Raw genomic sequence first — 16,652 nt, 5'->3', positions numbered from 1 at the left:
GAGCAAAGTGTTCTTCACAAGACCATTAAAGTCCACCTCGAATATTCTATTTTTAAAAGGCAAATAGCAGCATTCTTCCTCCTGTCCCAAAGTGAAAATTCTCAGAGCAGCAGTGACTGTTCTGGTCAAGGACGTGGTGGGCGGGACAGGGAACAGACTGAGCCACAGGGGAAGAGAAGCAGCAGAGGGAAAGTGTGCACCTTCCACCCCATAAGCACAATGCTACCCCCTGTAGACACATCAGCCAGAGAGACCAGAAACCTCACCAAGCCATCACTGGTCCCCTGTGCCTCTCTCCTCAGCAGAGGAAGACCTGTGCATGGGAAGAGGGGCTCTTTATCTTCGCCAGGGATGGCACTAAGGTGGACAAGAGCAGGTGCAGACAGTACAGGAGCCCAAATTCTAGCCCAATAGCAGTTTTTATTCCCTAGGAACAAAGATATGTGGGGAAGAAACTCCAAAAGGAAACAGCATGAATGACCAAATGCCACTAGGGTGGCGTGGCTCAGGAGTCAGACGGATGGCACGCTCCACAGTGGACCTGGTCATGGAATTTAGTTTCTTAAATTAACATTTTCCCCGTCCCCAAGTACCCATTACAGAGGTGGAGGGTGGGGCAGTGAGGTGGAAAGCTTCCCTACTCTACGCGAGAGAGATGAATATACCTGTATGCTCCGAGACGCCTCTCAGGGACACCAAAACCTCCCTCTCAAGAATGGAGGTAGACAGATAATGAGAGGGGCCTGGGTATCACAGACAACCTGAAAGTAGTGCCACAGGGGCCCTTTGTGGCTGACAGAATGTGTGCTCCGAGGGGACTGCGAGGGAAGCAACAGCTGGCCAAGGCAGCTGAGTTTTACGGGGAGATGGTCAATCTTGACAAAGTGGGTCCAGCACTGCTATTTCTATTCACTTCAAAGGAGCCTGATGATGCAGAATCAGAAGCCATTATCCTTTTGCCAGAGGATTCGTCTCTCTCCCTTTCTCTGGCAAAATCCTACCCTCTGCAAGCCTGGTTCTCTAGAGAACAGACTGGCAAGGAACAAGGAAAAACCCTGTCCTACTCTCACACCTCCCGTGACATGACAGCTTCTACTGCAGCACAAGCTCCCAAGAACAAGGTCCTTTGGTGTGGGCGAGGTCATCCAGTCCTTGATCACCCCTGAGGATCACCAAGGAACTCCTTCCTGTGCCACAGGGTGGTCTCTGGGGCTGGGTCCCGAGTCCAGATCAGAGTGAGGTCTCCTGAAGGATGAAGGTGGGGCTGATCCCCTGGTGGGCTGGGCCTTCCTCAGGCACATCCATGGCCTCCTTGTCTCTGCTGCCCCTCAGCATCCCATTGCTCACCTTCTCTGGAAACACAGCGGTGTCCACAGAGAGATCCTGGGGAACACAGAGCAAAGGGAGTGGGTGGGGTGAACGTGAGGCAAAGGGGAGGTGAAGGAACCTCCCCTTTCTCTTGCAGGAAAGGTGACCCTGCTTTGATCCTGGCTAGAAAGGAGACCGACGAGGAGCAGGCCTGGGGATGAGCACGGGGCTGGGAGGAGGGAGACAAAAGGCCAGCAGCTGTGGCCTCTCGGGGCCGAGACCCTTCTGCCCACCAAGCCCCCGCTCCCCTGTGGGAAGGGGCCAGGCAGCTGCTGCAGGACAGTCCAGCTCAGGCCAATCACCAGAGAAAGGGGGGCTGGGAGGAGAAAGAAAAGGGAGGCACAGGAACCCAGGGGGCCAGCAGTAGCCTGAGAGGGAAGGGAGGGGCGATCTGACAACAGAGGCGCTACCTGGCTGAGGGTTTTGCAGTGAAGTCGCTTCTGACAGGACACGGGCAGGAGGGCAACGAGTTTCGGCAACACCGGGTAAATGGTCCGAGGGTTCAGGGTCCGGCCCCGCATTCCGCCTGAAGACAAAGTGCTCCCGAGGTTCCTACTGTGTAACCAGGGGGCACCCGCGGCCCCCTGCTCTCCCCCTGCTCTCAGGACTCTAAACCCCCAGTCCCCGCCCATCTCCCCGAGCTCCACCAAGAAGCGTTGACTGTTCCAGGCAGCACCCAGGAGCCCGGGATTCCCTGAGCTCCAGACCCCAGACCCCTGAGCGCCCTCCCTCAGCTGGTCCTTGTTTCCCTGTGCCCCCATGCCACACCCCCTCACCACTGAGCAGACTGACAGCCAGGCCCACCACAATGACCGTGGTGGAGTTGTGAGCGCTGTACCATAAATACGACAGGGAGTAGAGCCGTTGTAGCCCTGTGGGTCTGGGGAGAGCAGAGGGTGAGGACAATGAGCAATTCAGCGGCAGGCATTCCTCAGGCACCCGGCTCCGCCCTCCTACACGGTCCTAGAATCCTGGGGCCCAACACCCGACATGTGGCCCAAGTCCTCTGGTGGCCATCCCTTAGCAAGGCCCCTAGAAAACCCCTCAGAAATGAGCTGTTCTCCGCAAGGAGAGAGAGAGTGAGCTCTGACTCACTTGGAGATAGTAGTCGAGGGCGTCAGTGTGGCCATGGTGACAGCAGTCAGATTGCTGGGCAGGGAAAAGCTGGACCCATTAGAGGGAGTGGGTGCTCTGCCCGAGCCCGTGCTGGTCACTATGCTCCCAATGCCGATCCAGAAGGCCATGATCAGTCCAGCCAACAGGCCCACGATGGCACCCTGCCCAGAGACACGGCGCACTCTCTTGTCTCAATGCCAGCCCCACCAAACCTTCACGTAAGTTCCCAGCAGTCACAGTGAGAGCCCTGCCAAGTCGTTCCCTAGGTCCACCCCCGCACATGACCGTGGAGCCAGATGGGTCACTCACGGGAGGATTGGCACAAGGAAAGAACATCCCAAGGCAGAAGAGTCCGAGCAGCGGGCCCCCAACCATACCAAAGATGCTGATCGCTGCCTGCGGAGGACAGGGTTGAGAAAAAGAAAAGAACACTCAGGGGATCTCTATCCCTAGCCTCACCAACGTGGCACCGCTACCACCACTGCCTCAGAGCCCCACCTGTCAGAGCTGTCCGTCTGTTCTACCTGGAATCATCAGAACGCAGGATTCCAGAGGGCAGAAATGGTTAAGGGAATGTGCTCGGGGTTCTCCTGAGGCTGATCCTCAGATATCTCTCAGCCAACAATGACCCTGGGGCTTTTGGCTACTTGAGAATCTGTTCACAGCTAAAGGTAGCTCATCAAAGGGGAATTTCTGACACCTGCCCCCTATGTCATTCCTTTCACAATAGCTGTCTTCTTCAATTTCTCGTTTCAATCAGCTCCTTTTCTCCCTTAAAAATTGCTTTCTTCCCTCCATAGTCATTACCTGCAGCACAGGTCCCATCTGGGAGGAAATATAGGCCATTCCCAGACAAAGTAGCCCATAGCCAAAGGCTGGGGAAAAAGAAAGGAGGAAACAAGCAGATGTGAGTTAACACAATAAAAGGGGGAAAAGTAGAGCAAAGCTCCTTCCCCAGCCAAACTACTACCTCTGTGTCCCTGGAAACAGGGCATATTACCTCAGGCCCCACCTCCAGGTCTCTCCCACCCCGTCCTCACTCTATGTGACTCAGAGACCTCCCCCAGGAAATTCCCTGACACGTAAACAAGGTTGGTGCTTCATTGGGCAAGTGCTGAGCCCAGGCTAAAACTGGTGTTTCAAAGCAGATGGACAACAGTTCTTAGGGTGTGTCTTAGAAAGAACACGGCTGAAGAGATGAGGAAGCATAATCCCACCGATGATTCTGGAAAGCATGGTGGCCCGGACTTCAGAGAAATGAGGGAACCAGGGTCGAATCAAGTCTTCCACTGTAACAGTTGCCAGTGAATTAAAAGCAGAGGATATGGTGCTGAAAGAAGAAAGAGAAAGACAAGTCCAGAAGCTGAGAAACGCAAAACAAGGGACCCCACTGAGGGACTAGCACCCTGAAGGCAGGAGAGGACGTGTGCAGCCCAAACACCATCCTGACAGTTGGCTGACGAGGAAGAGGCCTGGGAGGCAGGGACACCTGGCCTTCTCTGAGTGGGGTACAGGTTTGGTTCAAGTAGATCAATTCCTGGTATCATAAAAGAAGAAGAATCCTTCACCAAAAAGGGGCATCTCCCAGGAGAGGATACGCTCTGTCCCACACAGATGAGCTGCCCCTTGTCATTCACACATGAACGAATACAATGAGAGACTCAGAGGGACCCCCGCTCCACCCATCACCTTGTACCAAGGAGGGGTCAGCTGTGCCAAGCCTGATGGAAAAGGTCAAAGAGTGTACCTTAGGGAGCCACTGAAGAGGCAGGCGACAAAGAGCCCAGGCAGGCCCGGCAGGCCTCTCAGGAGATCCATCACAAAGTACAGGGCGAACTGCAGGCGGAGCAGAGGTGCACAGCTCTCCTCAGAGAGGCCCTTCCCCAGAGCACGCCGCCCTTCCCCTGCATATGCCACGCAGTGTCTGGAGACTGCGTGCTTTAGGCAGGGGGCCAGGCACTGAGGGCAACCCCACAGTAAGTGGAGAGAAAGCAGGCTCCGGAGAGAGAAGGACGCAGCCCACACCCCAGCTCTGCCTCGGTGAGCGGTGTGACTTGAGCATGCCAGCCACCCCGCTGTGCGTCCTTTTCTCCTCTGTAAAATGAGGCTGTCGGGAGGGTTAGACGTTAGACGAGACCAGGTGTGTGACGGTTCCCCACAGAGAAGGTGGTGCAGAGCGGTGAGTCAGTGAAGGTAGGTCCCCGCCCCAGTAGGGTGGGCACTGTGATTAGCTGGGGGCTGGGATCCTCACATGCTGGATTGTAGATTTCCAGAACAGGAAGGACTTTCCATCCATTTCCCTCCCAGGGTGGGAGTCCCTCCTGCAGCCACCCAGACACTCCCCTTGGGGGGTGCAGGGGGGGGTGCAGGGAGGCCTTCTCACCTGGTCAGGGGCTGCCTGAGTCTGCTGGGTGCTCATGGGATACTCCTGGTAGTAGGCGAACATGACCAGGCCAATAAGGCAGCCCATGCAGAGGACCACCTGCTGGCAAGGGAAGACAGCGTAGCAGGAGCTGCAAAAGAGGCCAGTGCCAAGCAGGGAGACGGTGTTAGCAGGCACGTCCCCAAGCCCCAGAAGGCAGCCCCACGTCCTGCCCAATGGGTGCGTGTGCGCTCCGGCATCCTGACCCATCCCAACTGCCTCAGTGGAGCCGGGGCCCACTCTTCCCCCAGCCTGTGCTCCCCGGTCTTCCTGGCCCTGCACTCACAGCACCGCAGCCTTCTCCGTGCGGGAACTGAGGTAGCGCTGCACCTGAGCCTGGTTCACTCCATACAAGGAGAGCATCATGAACACACCCCCGAAGGCCAGCGTCCAGAAAGTGTGCCGCACAAAAGGGTCCGGATCCAGCCTGCCAGAGACACCAACATGTCACTGTTGCCCCAGAGACTCAGCCTTCCCCACCCTCCTACAACAGGGGGCAGGGCAGAGAGATGGCTGCCAGGGCGAAGCTGGACTCAAGACAGGGCAGCAGGTTGGGTGGGGAGGGGGTGGTTCCACCCCTCCAACCATAGCCTCATCCCAGGTACCAAAAACATCCTGACACCCAACCACCAGCCAGAACGCTGCGCTCACCCTCCACCGCTGCAGTGCCAGCCTCCCATTGGCCTCAGTGCTGCACTTCTACTTCCACAGCTTGCCCTCTGCTTACTACAGCCCTAAGCGCAGGCTCTAGATGGGCTCAGCTGTCAGGCACTACAGACCCCAGCGGGGGAAGGGGTGTACTTACTCGATTCCAGAGATAAGGCCATGCTGAGAAGCCACATCCCACACGTGCCCCAAACCGCCCACCTTGGCCGACCCCACAATGATAACCACCAGCTGCCCTAGGAACATAACCAGTGTCTGGAACACATCTGTCCAGATGACTGCCTTCAGTCCACCCTGCAGGGAGAGACAGCACACCTGCCGCAGACGTCTACGAAGCCACACCACCAGCGAGGGCACCAGACAGCCGCCACCGGTGTACAGCTGCTGATGTCACTCCCAGCCCACCCCCACCTTCATCCCCCACCCCCCACCATAAGCCCATCCCATTTCCTACATCTCATTTCACAGCACCCTAGAAGGTCATGCCCTCTCCTCACCTATATTCTTATCTCATCTACCACCCACCTATTGATCTTATCCCATCTTTTCCCTTTCCTCCCATCTCCCTCCCAATTTCACCTCTTCTCCTCCCTCCCCTAAGACTAACTGCGCTTACCAGAGCAGTGTAGACGGTACAGACAATGCCTAGGGTCAGCACTGACAGCCAGAGATCAAAGCCAGTCACTGTAAACAGATAAAAGTCACATTCCTGTCTCCCGAGGAGGGTTTCCCAGCAGAGACGCCAGAGAAGCCTTGGTAAGATATGAAGCATTTAGTCATTAAGGATGATATAAATCATTTACCACAATGGAAAAAAAAAGTTTGCAAAGCTCCACCAAAAGGTGTTGATTAACCAATTCAGATGGGGCATGTTAATGTTTGATTAGCTTTCCACCTCTAGTAGAGACCAGCCAAGGGCCCAGGCAGTGAAATAATACCTTGGTCAAGGTTGGATTCTTTTCTGCACACTCTCCTCCACCTGCCCCTCCCAAAGGTTTTTCCCAGCCTGCTGTGGCTGGGAGTCAGGGGCTGTGACTCCTCACCTGCATTGAGGGCCAGTGATGGTGCATAGAGGACAACCCCCATGTAGATTACCTGTCGGGTATGGAAAAGAGAATGTGAGAGGAAGAGGAGATGAGGGTGGGCAGAGAGAGGAGGAAAGATGGACCTCAGCTCCAATATCCCAATGGCCTCCCTTCACCTAGGCTCACCTCCCTCTCCCTTCTTCCAAAGTTTGGCTTGCTGCCACCATAGTATCTGTGCCGGAACCGGAAGGAATGGGAAGCAGGCTGCATCTGGGGGCTAGCAGGAATTTCAATCTTGCTAGTCTGAGAGCAAGGAAGGCTCCAGCTGCCTCAGCAAGCCTGAGTTCAGTTCCCCCTACCATGCATTAGGCTCAATTTCTATCCTCATTCCACTTACCATCTGAAAGATGAAGGTCACGGTCCCACAAACCCGCACAGCTTTATTGAACCGGAGCTCCAGGTACTAGGTAGGAGTAGATTTTTTTTTTTTTTAAAAAGGTATTTCTCTCCACTCCACCCCCAACAATTCACACACAACTTCCCTCAAGAAACCTAGGAGCAGAGGAAATATCCAACTCGTATCCACTCTGGGCCCCACTCAGCACAGCACCCTTCTTCTCCCCCAACTCCCACCCTGCCCAACTTCAACCAGAGAGAACTTATAAACACACAAGGTATTCCCTGTCACTCTCATTAGGCAAAGGAGATCCAGGGGCCCAGATCGCTATGTGCCCTGTTCCTCCTCTCCACCCCTGACCCTGGGGGTCCTACGTGCTCCTCCCTACCTACCTCGTAGGCACTGGTGAGATGCAGGCGGTAGAAGATTGGGATGAAGACATGTGCTGGGATCAGCAGCCCCAGGAAATAGGAGCAGCCCAGGAACCAATACTGGGTCCCAAACCGGTAGATCTCGGACGGTACGCCCAGGATGGCCACGGCTGACTGGAAGGTGGCCAGCAAGGACAGCGCCACAGGAAAGCAGCCCATTTTGCGGTCCGCCAACAGCAGCTGGCCGATGGTGTGTCGCCCCCAGCCACGATAGGCATGGTAGAGCCCAATGGCAAGGGAGAGAACCAGCAGCAGGACAAAGACCACATAGTCCACCAGGGAGAAGGTGGATGTGACCATGTTGGTGTCTGAGGCTGGGGGGAGGGGAGCGGAGGTGCTCACCGCCACACTCATACCCTCTCTGTGTCTGTGACCTGCAGCCACTTGCTGCTCCTGGGCTCTGGGCTGCCACTCGGCTGGGCAGTGGCAGGCAAGTGGCTACAATCTGACTCCCAGCCACCGTCTCACCGTCCTCCTCTACCACCAAGTGACATTGTCCGGGTGAGCTGCAAAGAAATCGGCTCTCAGTCAGGCCTATCCTGCCTTCATGGCCACCCACCCTTGGGCCTGTGCATCCCACACCCATCAGATTTGGGCCAGCCAGCTCCATGGCAGCCCTTGAAGGTCTGGAGGTACTGATATGGGTTTGGTAGGGCAGAGAGGGGAGGGAGGAAGCAGCAGACTGAGAGGGCCAGGAGACAACTACTTGGCCAAGTCCTTTTTGGGTGTACACAGCTGTGAAACTTAAGAACCTTCTTAGGTCTCCACCCTAGCAGTGAAAGAAAAATCAACTCTAGCCCATGTTTCTTCTCAGAATTCCCTGCCCCATCCTGCAGGCACAGACCCAGTCACTACAATGTACTAAGCCAGCAGAGCCCAGCCTGGCGCCACTAGCCAGCAGGGAGGAAGAAACAGAGACGAATGACAGCATGGCCTCCTCCAATCTCCCAGCCTCAGTACCTGCACCCCCGTGATCCTCAGTGTCACCGTCCTAACAGCAGCCCTTCTCAACACTGATCACCAGGGAGGCCACCTCCACGAGAGCGCCAAATTCCATTTCAGGCAACCCCAAGCCAACCACTCTGTTCTCCCCAACACTACTAAATAAGGCCGGCCACCCACCTCTCAGCTCCTCTACCTATAACACCACAGTCAGTAGGAGATGCAGGAAGAGTGGTGTGATTCAAAAGGAGATGGCAACATGCTGGAGCCAGGGGTTCAGAGTTACAATTACAGGGGCACTTTGGAAACAAGCAAACCAGCCAGGGAGCTGCAGGCAAGAGAAACAGTCAGGGAAAGTGGTCCTATCCCATGGGCGCAGACACCCACCTCAAGAAGCAATCCCTGTTCTGAATCAAAGCTGCCTGGAGAAGCTGTGTGTCTGGAGCTGGGCAGAGGCTGAGGATCTGGTCTACAAGTGGCTGAGGTGAGACGAGGAACTGGGGGTAGAGGGAAGCTCAGCAGCTATTTGTTCTGGACCCTTCAGGAAACCAATCGCTGTGGACCAAATGGCCCTATCACCCTACAGCCCCCAAACTCCAGCTCGGCCCTAGAGGCTCCAGAATGGGGAGCAGGGAGCTCACATTCAATAGCATTCTTAGATGGATTAGGCTTTCACTGTAAGTCACACTTGGCACTGTGTGCAAGGGGGAACTGGAAAAGAGTTGCTGAGAGATGGGAAAGTTGCTTTTCTAACTCCTGCACAAGAAATACTAATCCTCAAAGAATATGCCTATGTTATCCTCAGAACAAGGACCAGATCACAGTATGTCAAAACTTAAAGGAATCTTAAGAGATCACTATTACAACCCCCTCATTTACCAACAAACACACTGAGGCCCATGATTTAGATAGCCTAATATGATGTTAGTTAACATCTTTTGAACACCTGTTATATAATCCAGCAGTGTGTTATGTACTTTATAAACGTTAACAATTATAAATAAGTAACCATACTTATCACTTTCAAAACACCATGTCTCAGGTTATGCACTTTATATGAACACTCTCTAGTTCCCTAGGGTTATACAGCATGATATAAAACAAGAGAGAAAAAACAATGCTGTCAGTAGGTATGACAGGTAATTCACCAGGAGCCCCTCCTTCACTACTCCCAGAACCAGGGCTGGAGCAGAGTGTTAATTGCTGTCAGTCATTCCTGAAGCAAAGATCAGATTTCAACTAATCTAGAGAGAGATTAATATAAACTATGTCTTTTGTCCTTGCCCACTAGGAGAAAGATCAGCCTAGCTGTCTTCCAGCTCTCCTACACTGTGTTCTTGGACAGATGTTGCCTGGCTGGCAAGATACGACCTCATGAAAACCAGTCCTGAACTCTGAACCTCCTGGAGCCAATGAAGAGAGGAAATCAGAGTTGGCAACTCTTGAATCACATGTTCTACTGAGTCACAAATGTTAGTCCCCAGAACAATGTTCCCAACAGGCCACTCAGGTTTAACCTAAAGAAGCCCTGGGCCTTTGTGCATTGCAACATCTTGAGTTTTCTCACTCCTCTTTGGCAAGTTTTTATTACTGTGAAAGAGGTGACGGGAACTACCAGAGAGTAAGAGGAGAGAAGATGTCTGCTGTGTGCACATAACACTGTGTAGAGGTAAAGCGTTAATGATACGGCTAGGCTGGTAGTTGGAGAAACGAAAAAAGGTCCAAGTATAGACAGGAAAACAGATATACAGAAATGGAGACCCTCTACTGCTGGGGTAAACTGGCAGGGCTCCTGTGGATTCTATTTGCATGAGATGCAGAGAACTCTCCTGGACGGCTGAAGAGAGAGCCAGGCAAGACAGGAAAAACCAGACCCAGTAACAAAGGCTTCATTAGACATGATTCTAAGAACAGGATAGTGGCCTTCTAAAACTGCTACACTGGGGACTTCCCTGGCGGTCCAGCGGTAAGACTCTGTGCTTCCACCGCAGGGGGCATGGGTTGGATCCCAGGTGAGGGAACTAAGATCCCAAGTGCCGTGAGGCGTGGCCAAACAACCACAACAACAACAGCAACAACCGTACACTGATCTAAACCCCATGGATTTGCATCTGAGAGGAGCCGAAAGTAAGAGATAACTTGTCTCACTAAAACTCTAATACACAGGGCACAAATAGCGGGCTGTGGGACTCTTTTAAAAAGTCCAAGATACACAGACAAGAAAGAATCACCCTTCACCACCCTAACTCCACTCTCACTTTGGTTACAAAGTGAATTGCTTTGACTCCTACAAAAGGCAAAGGTGCGACTGAAAGATAAACCTTCCCAAAAAGATGCCTTCAAAATCCGTCTTTGTGGACTTCCCTGGTGGCGCAGTGGGTAAGAATCCACCTGCCAATGCGGGGGACACGGGTGAGAGCCCTAGGCCAGGAAGATCCCACATGCCACGGAGCCACGAAGCCCGTGCACCACAAATACTGAGCCTGTGCTCTAGAGCCCGCGAGCCACAACTACCGAGCCCACACGCCCCAACTACTGAAGCCCGTGTGCCTAGAGCCCGTGCTCCGCAATAGGAGAAGCCACTGCAATGAGAAGCCCCTGCTCGCTGCAACTAGAGAAAGCCCGCGCGCAGCAACAAAGACCCAATGCAGCCAAAAATAAATAAAATAAAATAAATTAATTTTAAAAAAAAAGATTGCATAGTTTCCAGAGAAATTACTAAAAAAAAAATCTGTCTCTGTGCCTAGAATTCCTCAAGCTCTGAAAGGCTTTAGGGGCCCTCATTAAAATGCTAGTAACTACTAATGCCTTAGAAAATGTGCCAGCCCTCTGAAGGTAAATCCTTTCAGGAGATTCCAGACACCTGGGGGTAGGTGGAAGGGAAGCCACGCTACTGAAGACGAGCTTTGGTTAGCTTTGATGAGCTTTTGCTAACCCTAACCAAAGCCAACACTCAGTCCCCCCCCCCACCCCGGCCCGGGGCTCGCTTGGCGCCCTTCGGTCAGGGCGCCGGGCCACCACGGGACAGCGCTTGTCTTTCCCTTACCTCCGTGACCCAGCCAAGGCTAAGGCGGTCCCGTGGTTCTTCCCGAAATCTGCATCGCTCCCTTTTTCTGGGAAGGCAAAGAAATGAGGAGTTAGGGAAGCATCTATCCCGCCCCTACCTCCTCGCCAGAACACAGGACGCCGCGTGGTTTCAGGACTGAGCTGAAGGAGATAGGGTGCTCCGGCTCGTCTCCTCCCGACAGGGTTTGCCCTTCACCCTTCGCTCCTCCATTACCCTTACCCCCTTTATTTCCTGGCTTCTCTCCTTCCCTCCACACGCGAGGTGGCAGGACCACTACCACCTCGTCGCCGGCACCTCCGATCTTCCCGGGCCCCCACTCTAGAGGCCGGCCCATTCCGCCCCTCACCTCTCCGCTCCTCCCCTCCCCTCCTCGTCCCTTCCCACCCTGACGCCACTCTCCCGAGCCTCTGTGTTCCGGCCCACCCCCTGTCGGCCCGCCCCAGTCCAGCCCACCTGCCGGGTCTCCACACGTGGGTCCAGCCGCCGCCAAAGAGCCGGCCCCGCAGCGCCAAACCGGGTGACAGCGGGGTCCCGCCCCCTGCCCGCCCACGCCGCCGCGCCGCCATGTTTACTGAGGGCAAATGGATTAACCCCCAGCCGCTGCGGATACGCGACCCCGGCTCCAAGCGCAAGGAACGCGGGGCTGAGGGAGTAGTGGCGGGGAGGCCTTCGCTTAAAGGGGAATAGGAGAAGGGGGTGGTCAGTCCCCCCGAACGAGGACTGGGGCACATAGAGCAGAGCGCTGACCTCCGCAGCTATCAGCGACCCCTAGCCCTCCCCGGACCGACCGGCCCAGCGGACTAGCCTGGCAGACTAGGCCACGCCCCAGGCGAGGGCGTGACACGCTGGGAGGCGGGGCCACACGCGCAAGTCTCGCGATCAGCCGAGAAGGACAGAGGGGGCGAAAAATGGCCCCTCGCAGGCTCGACAGTCCTTTGAGCGTGGTGCCCTGGGCTGCAGCCCTACTCCTCGTTCTGAGCGTGGAAAGGGCTTTGGCGCTACCCGAGGTACTGAAGCAAATTAAAGGTTGGGTTGAAACAGTTGCTTGCCGGCCCTCGGCTCTCCCCACTCCTCTGCCTCCGCGCAGGCCCGATTTCGTCCCTGGGGCCTCCCTAGACATAGCCCAGCCAGCTCCCACTCCCGAGTACTCCCTCCGCTGTCTCCCAGCGCCTTCGCCTTGCCGACGTCCAAAGACCTAAATTTGACCTCCTTGCTCCTTAATCGTTGAATAACTTTAAGTCGTTTTTTCTACAAACGAGACCTCTGGCCATTCTGCAAGCTTAACAGCGTACGAATGCCCTATATTGTGCGTTGGCAGGACTGTACTTTCTGTAATGCTTGATGAGTTCTTTGTGTACCTGCAGTCCTTTTACACCTGCCAAATCGGGGCTGGCAGATTGAGAAGTCATTGGAGAGGGCATAATATATATGTTCGAATAGTATTCTCAAAGATGAGGTCCTTCCCTGGACAAGATCTGGTACAGAAATTCTCTGGTGCGCTGTTTTGGCGCCTGGTTCCAAGGGGAAGAAATGCGTCTTCTAGTAAACCTGACATAAAGGTAGGACACTTCCATGCCCTGTGTTAGAGGAATTCTGGAGAGTGTACTGGCAGTTAACTTTTGATCCTTGTTTTTTTCTTGGCTTGCTTTCTGGAGTCCTGTTTTCTTTCTTCTGCAGATATGCATCCAGTGTCCAGGGAGTGTGCAAAATTTGTCAGAAGTGGCTCTTTATTGTAAGCAGACACCAGAGCTAATGCTGCACGCCCGCTGCTGCCTGAATTGGAAGGGCACCATCCTGGGGTGAGGGAGGAGAAGACATCCCTGGATACTGGAAAAGAGTTCCCAAACCAAATTCTTCAAGGCTTGCCTGATTGGCTTTTGAGATAAATATTCGTGCCTGTTTTGGAGGCATCTAAACCATGAGTCTCAGACTTTTAAATCTGTTATAGCATTTTTGGCTAAGTTAACAACCCTGTGGTTCTTCCTGGTTGAAATGCATAAAAGTCATAATTTTTAGCATTTTTTTAAGCTTGTTTCTTTTGTTTATTGTCAACTCTTTGGCTTATTTACTGTGTGTCTCCATGAAATGACTCCTTTGGCCTGAAGGACACTATGGAATATGGTTTGCTTCCCCTTCTCATTAATTCATGTTTGTCTTTGAGGCAAATTTCTCTTCTTGTCCCCTTATGCAGATTAGTCTCTGCATTGTTTTCCTCTTACACTCTTGAGAATCCACCTCTTCTTACGGCTTCAACCATTATGCAGGTGTCTCCCAAAACTAGATCTCTTAGTTTCCTTTGACCTCTCTCCAAGCTCCAGATACACGTGGGTACCTCTAGATTACTGTTAAATATTTCCTCTTTCAGAGCACTCTCACTTCAGACTCAAAATGTCACATGTCTTGCTTCCATTCTTCTCTTTCCCTCATCTGCCTAAATACTTCTTTATGTTAAACTTTCTGAAAACCAATTTTTTTCCCTTATTACTCTCTGGCTTTAAAATTAGACTTATAATTGTCTGTTGCCCTAGGATAAAGTTCAAACCAGAAAGTACCATAGACTGGCCCAACCCACCTTTTCAACATTACTTTCAATTATTTGTCCACTCAAACCCTTCATGAGGGTCTGGCAGCAGCCAGACTCTCCTACCTCCAAAAGCATTCCACCTTTGTTTCTTTGTTCAAACCTCTCTCTTTACCTAAAATTGCCTTCCTCCACCAAATTAGAACATATCTGTCCTTTAATTCCAACATCTTTTGTGAATGTTCCCTACTACTAAAAACCAGAGTAATATCTTTTTATTTTTTACTTCCTCTAATCCTTAGTGTCTGTACCACTCTAATTTTATATACTGTTCATATTGTAATTTAATGTTCATATTGTTTTTATTTTTGGTGATGGTCTTGTTCCCCTACTACATTGTAAGCCACTTGCAAGCTAAGATATTGAATGTTATTTTTAATTCTCTGAAATTTTGCAGTTAGTAGGCACTCAGTAAATATTTGTAGAATAAAGGAACAGACAGCAATAGATATTGAAGAAAAAATAGTGTGGCATGGACCTTAATATCCAGTAGTTTACATCCATCCAATCTGTGGTAGAAAATGCACTTGGAAAAAACTTTCATTTATGTGACTTGAATTTTTTTCCTATATGACGGCCTTTTGTGGATCTGAGAATCATAATATTACAGTGTGAGTGAGTTTCACTAATCCTGACAAGAAACACATTTCTTTCAATATATGCACAGATGCATAGGTATAGTGATAAGAACAGTACTGTCCGGTGGAACTTTCTGTCACGATGAAAATGTTCTGTATCTGTACCTTCCAATACAGTAGCCACTAACCACCTTAGTGGTTACTGAACACTTGAAATGTGGCTAGTGCAAATGAGAGACTGAATTTTTTAAATTTAAATTAAGTAGCTGCATGTTGCTAGTGGTGACAATTGGACAATACAGGATTAAAACATCTACCAGAGTACCTAGGTTGTGGCCCCGACACAGCTGTGTTCAATTAATATTAGCTGATAAGGGGGTTGTATTAGCTTACCTTGGATGAAGGGGAGAGACACACAGTTTTGCTGATTACCTTATTTCCTCAGGCTGGATCTCCAGAACTGCTCTCTGAAGGACCCTGGTCCATACTTTCCTCAGGCACATACTGCTATCATCATGTAAGTCGTTAATTATCCTCCTTCCCAAAAGGTGATTATGGCAAAGGGTTGATGGGAAAGTCTTTGAGGATGGACTCCTAAAAGGATGTTTGAATATTGTCTACACTTGGACAACTCAGAATGAGAACTGGATTACCAGTCACACACATTCATGTGTGAATGGAAGTAAGGTGTTTTCCTAGAGCACAGTGCTAACAGTGTGTGCTTTGCAGAGACCTGCAGGCAAACCCCCTCCAGGGTGACTTGGCCAACACCTTCCATGGCTTTACCCAGCTCCAGACTCTGTGAGTAAGGGGTGTGGGGTGTGGGAGAGAACCAAAGAGAGGCAGTGATGTGAACTCAGCAACTTGAGGCTGCATATTATGACTGCCTGTGTTGTGTTCAGGATACTGCCACAAGATGTCAACTGTCCTGGAGGTATTAATGCTTGGGATACTGTCACTTTTTATATAAACAACCAAACCTGCCAAGAACAAAGGAAGCTTTGCAACAGCACTGGGGACTCAGGTATGCTGTCTCACCTCCACCCCTCCAGAAACTGCCCTTCCTCCCTTGTATTCTCCGATTTAGATCAGAAAGACAGTAAAGTTGCTTAAGTGCCTTTTGTTTGGGTTTCTGAAGCTTTAACCCCTCGGAAAGAAAAGGTCTTAACCTTTTGTTAATATTTTTAAAATAACTTATGATGATGATGATGATGATGACAATGTTCTGATTATCTGTAATCTTTCCGCTCTACCTTTGACCTAGAAATAGTTGAGAGAATCTAAGTTGAAGGAGATATTTGGAAAACATACCTAATGAAATCCAGTGATGTTCTCTGTTTTTCTCTGGCTCCCAGAAATGTGTCCTGAGAATGGATCTTGTGCACCTGGTGGTCCAGGTCTCTTGCAGTGTGTTTGTGCTGAAGGCTTCCATGGCTACAAGTGTATGCGCCAGGTGAGGAATTAGGTCTTCTAATTAGGGATAAGAGAAATGCATAGAGTAAGTACCTCTCTGAAAGAAGAGCCATAAAACCAGGAGCTGATGCAAATCACCTAGAGAAGGAAACTATAAGAGAATTGCCCTGGTTGAGGGGACAGGTATGCTAGGAAAGAACTGGGTGTTAGGTTGTAAGCCCTTAGTGTAACCCTGTGTGAAGTTTTTTCGGTCTGTTATTCACAGGGCTCCTTCTCACTGCTCATGTTCTTTGGGATTCTGGGATCCACCACATTATCCATCTCCATCCTCCTTTGGGGGACTCAACGCCGAAAAGCCAAGGCTTCATGAACCACATAGGTCTTCCTGCTGACTAAAGATCATCCCCATCTTAGTCCAGCCAGGGAGATTTGCTTCCTAGACATCATTGGTCAGCGGATCCTCCCTCCCAAGGCAGAGGCCGCCGTCGGAAGGAGGATGGAAATTTGCACAACCCTGCGTATTGTAGACCCAGTCCAGGAGTGGACTAGTACCGGCTCCCATTTGTGCTGTTGACTGTAATAAAGTTTTTTTTTCTTCTTCGTCTCTTGGTTAGCGTGGGAAAGGCTACCTTGGGAGAGCTGGTTT

The 16,652-nt window shown here is 51.7% G+C and overlaps 2 protein-coding genes across 5 annotated transcripts; one reads left to right on the top strand and one right to left on the bottom strand.

The window, feature by feature from the left end:
* Positions 1 to 400: 400 nt before the first annotated feature.
* On the bottom strand, positions 401 to 11,991 carry SLC5A6 (solute carrier family 5 member 6). 4 transcript variants are annotated; one of them, XM_059893386.1, is made up of 17 exons: positions 11,888 to 11,991; positions 11,414 to 11,480; positions 7,387 to 7,931; positions 6,995 to 7,060; positions 6,511 to 6,667; positions 6,189 to 6,256; positions 5,712 to 5,866; positions 5,193 to 5,333; positions 4,868 to 4,997; positions 4,232 to 4,320; positions 3,702 to 3,814; positions 3,292 to 3,359; positions 2,794 to 2,880; positions 2,464 to 2,645; positions 2,145 to 2,248; positions 1,779 to 1,894; positions 401 to 1,383 (listed from the first exon to the last, which is right to left on the bottom strand). In XM_059893386.1, the coding sequence occupies exons 3-17, from the start codon at positions 7,777 to 7,779 to the stop codon at positions 1,231 to 1,233; spliced, it is 2,022 nt and encodes a 673-aa protein (XP_059749369.1). In that variant the 5' UTR covers positions 7,780 to 7,931; positions 11,414 to 11,480; positions 11,888 to 11,991; the 3' UTR covers positions 401 to 1,230. The 4 variants fall into 4 exon arrangements, with proteins under 4 accessions (XP_059749369.1, XP_059749368.1, XP_059749370.1 ...); XM_059893385.1 differs by lacking the exon at positions 11,888 to 11,991 and adding an exon at positions 11,654 to 11,788; XM_059893387.1 differs by lacking the exon at positions 11,888 to 11,991 and adding an exon at positions 11,654 to 11,788 and having other exon boundaries at positions 6,616 to 6,667.
* A 477-nt stretch (positions 11,992 to 12,468) lies between these two features.
* On the top strand, positions 12,469 to 16,606 carry ATRAID (all-trans retinoic acid induced differentiation factor). The gene is made up of 7 exons (XM_059893389.1): positions 12,469 to 12,993; positions 13,112 to 13,233; positions 15,039 to 15,110; positions 15,323 to 15,394; positions 15,496 to 15,617; positions 15,949 to 16,046; positions 16,272 to 16,606. Exons 1-7 carry the CDS (start codon positions 12,769 to 12,771, stop codon positions 16,374 to 16,376), a joined length of 816 nt encoding a protein of 271 aa, XP_059749372.1. The 5' UTR covers positions 12,469 to 12,768; the 3' UTR covers positions 16,377 to 16,606.
* The last annotated feature ends 46 nt before the right edge of the window (positions 16,607 to 16,652 follow it).

Source organism: Balaenoptera ricei, chromosome 13 (genome assembly GCF_028023285.1).
Source record: "Balaenoptera ricei isolate mBalRic1 chromosome 13, mBalRic1.hap2, whole genome shotgun sequence".
NCBI lineage: Eukaryota > Metazoa > Chordata > Mammalia > Artiodactyla > Balaenopteridae > Balaenoptera > Balaenoptera ricei.
This window is presented reverse-complemented; position numbering and strand designations above follow the sequence as displayed.

What these genes read in the sequence shown, in the direction of transcription:
- SLC5A6 (XM_059893386.1), bottom strand. Translation starts at nt 7,779, where the DNA reads ATGAGTGTGGCGGTGAGCACCTCCGCTCCCCTCCCCCCAGCCTCAGAC. An exon ending in TGACCTTCATCTTTCAGATG is followed by an intron (nt 6,668 to 6,994) that starts GTAAGTGGAATG and finishes CATACCCGACAG; the next exon opens with GTAATCTACATGGGGGTTGT. An exon ending in AGAATCCAACCTTGACCAAG is followed by an intron (nt 6,257 to 6,510) that starts GTATTATTTCAC and finishes ATCTGTTTACAG; the next exon opens with TGACTGGCTTTGATCTCTGG.
- ATRAID (XM_059893389.1), top strand. Translation starts at nt 12,769, where the DNA reads ATGCTTGATGAGTTCTTTGTGTACCTGCAGTCCTTTTACACCTGCCAA. An exon ending in CTAGTAAACCTGACATAAAG is followed by an intron (nt 12,994 to 13,111) that starts GTAGGACACTTC and finishes TTTCTTCTGCAG; the next exon opens with ATATGCATCCAGTGTCCAGG. An exon ending in GCTACAAGTGTATGCGCCAG is followed by an intron (nt 16,047 to 16,271) that starts GTGAGGAATTAG and finishes TGTTATTCACAG; the next exon opens with GGCTCCTTCTCACTGCTCAT.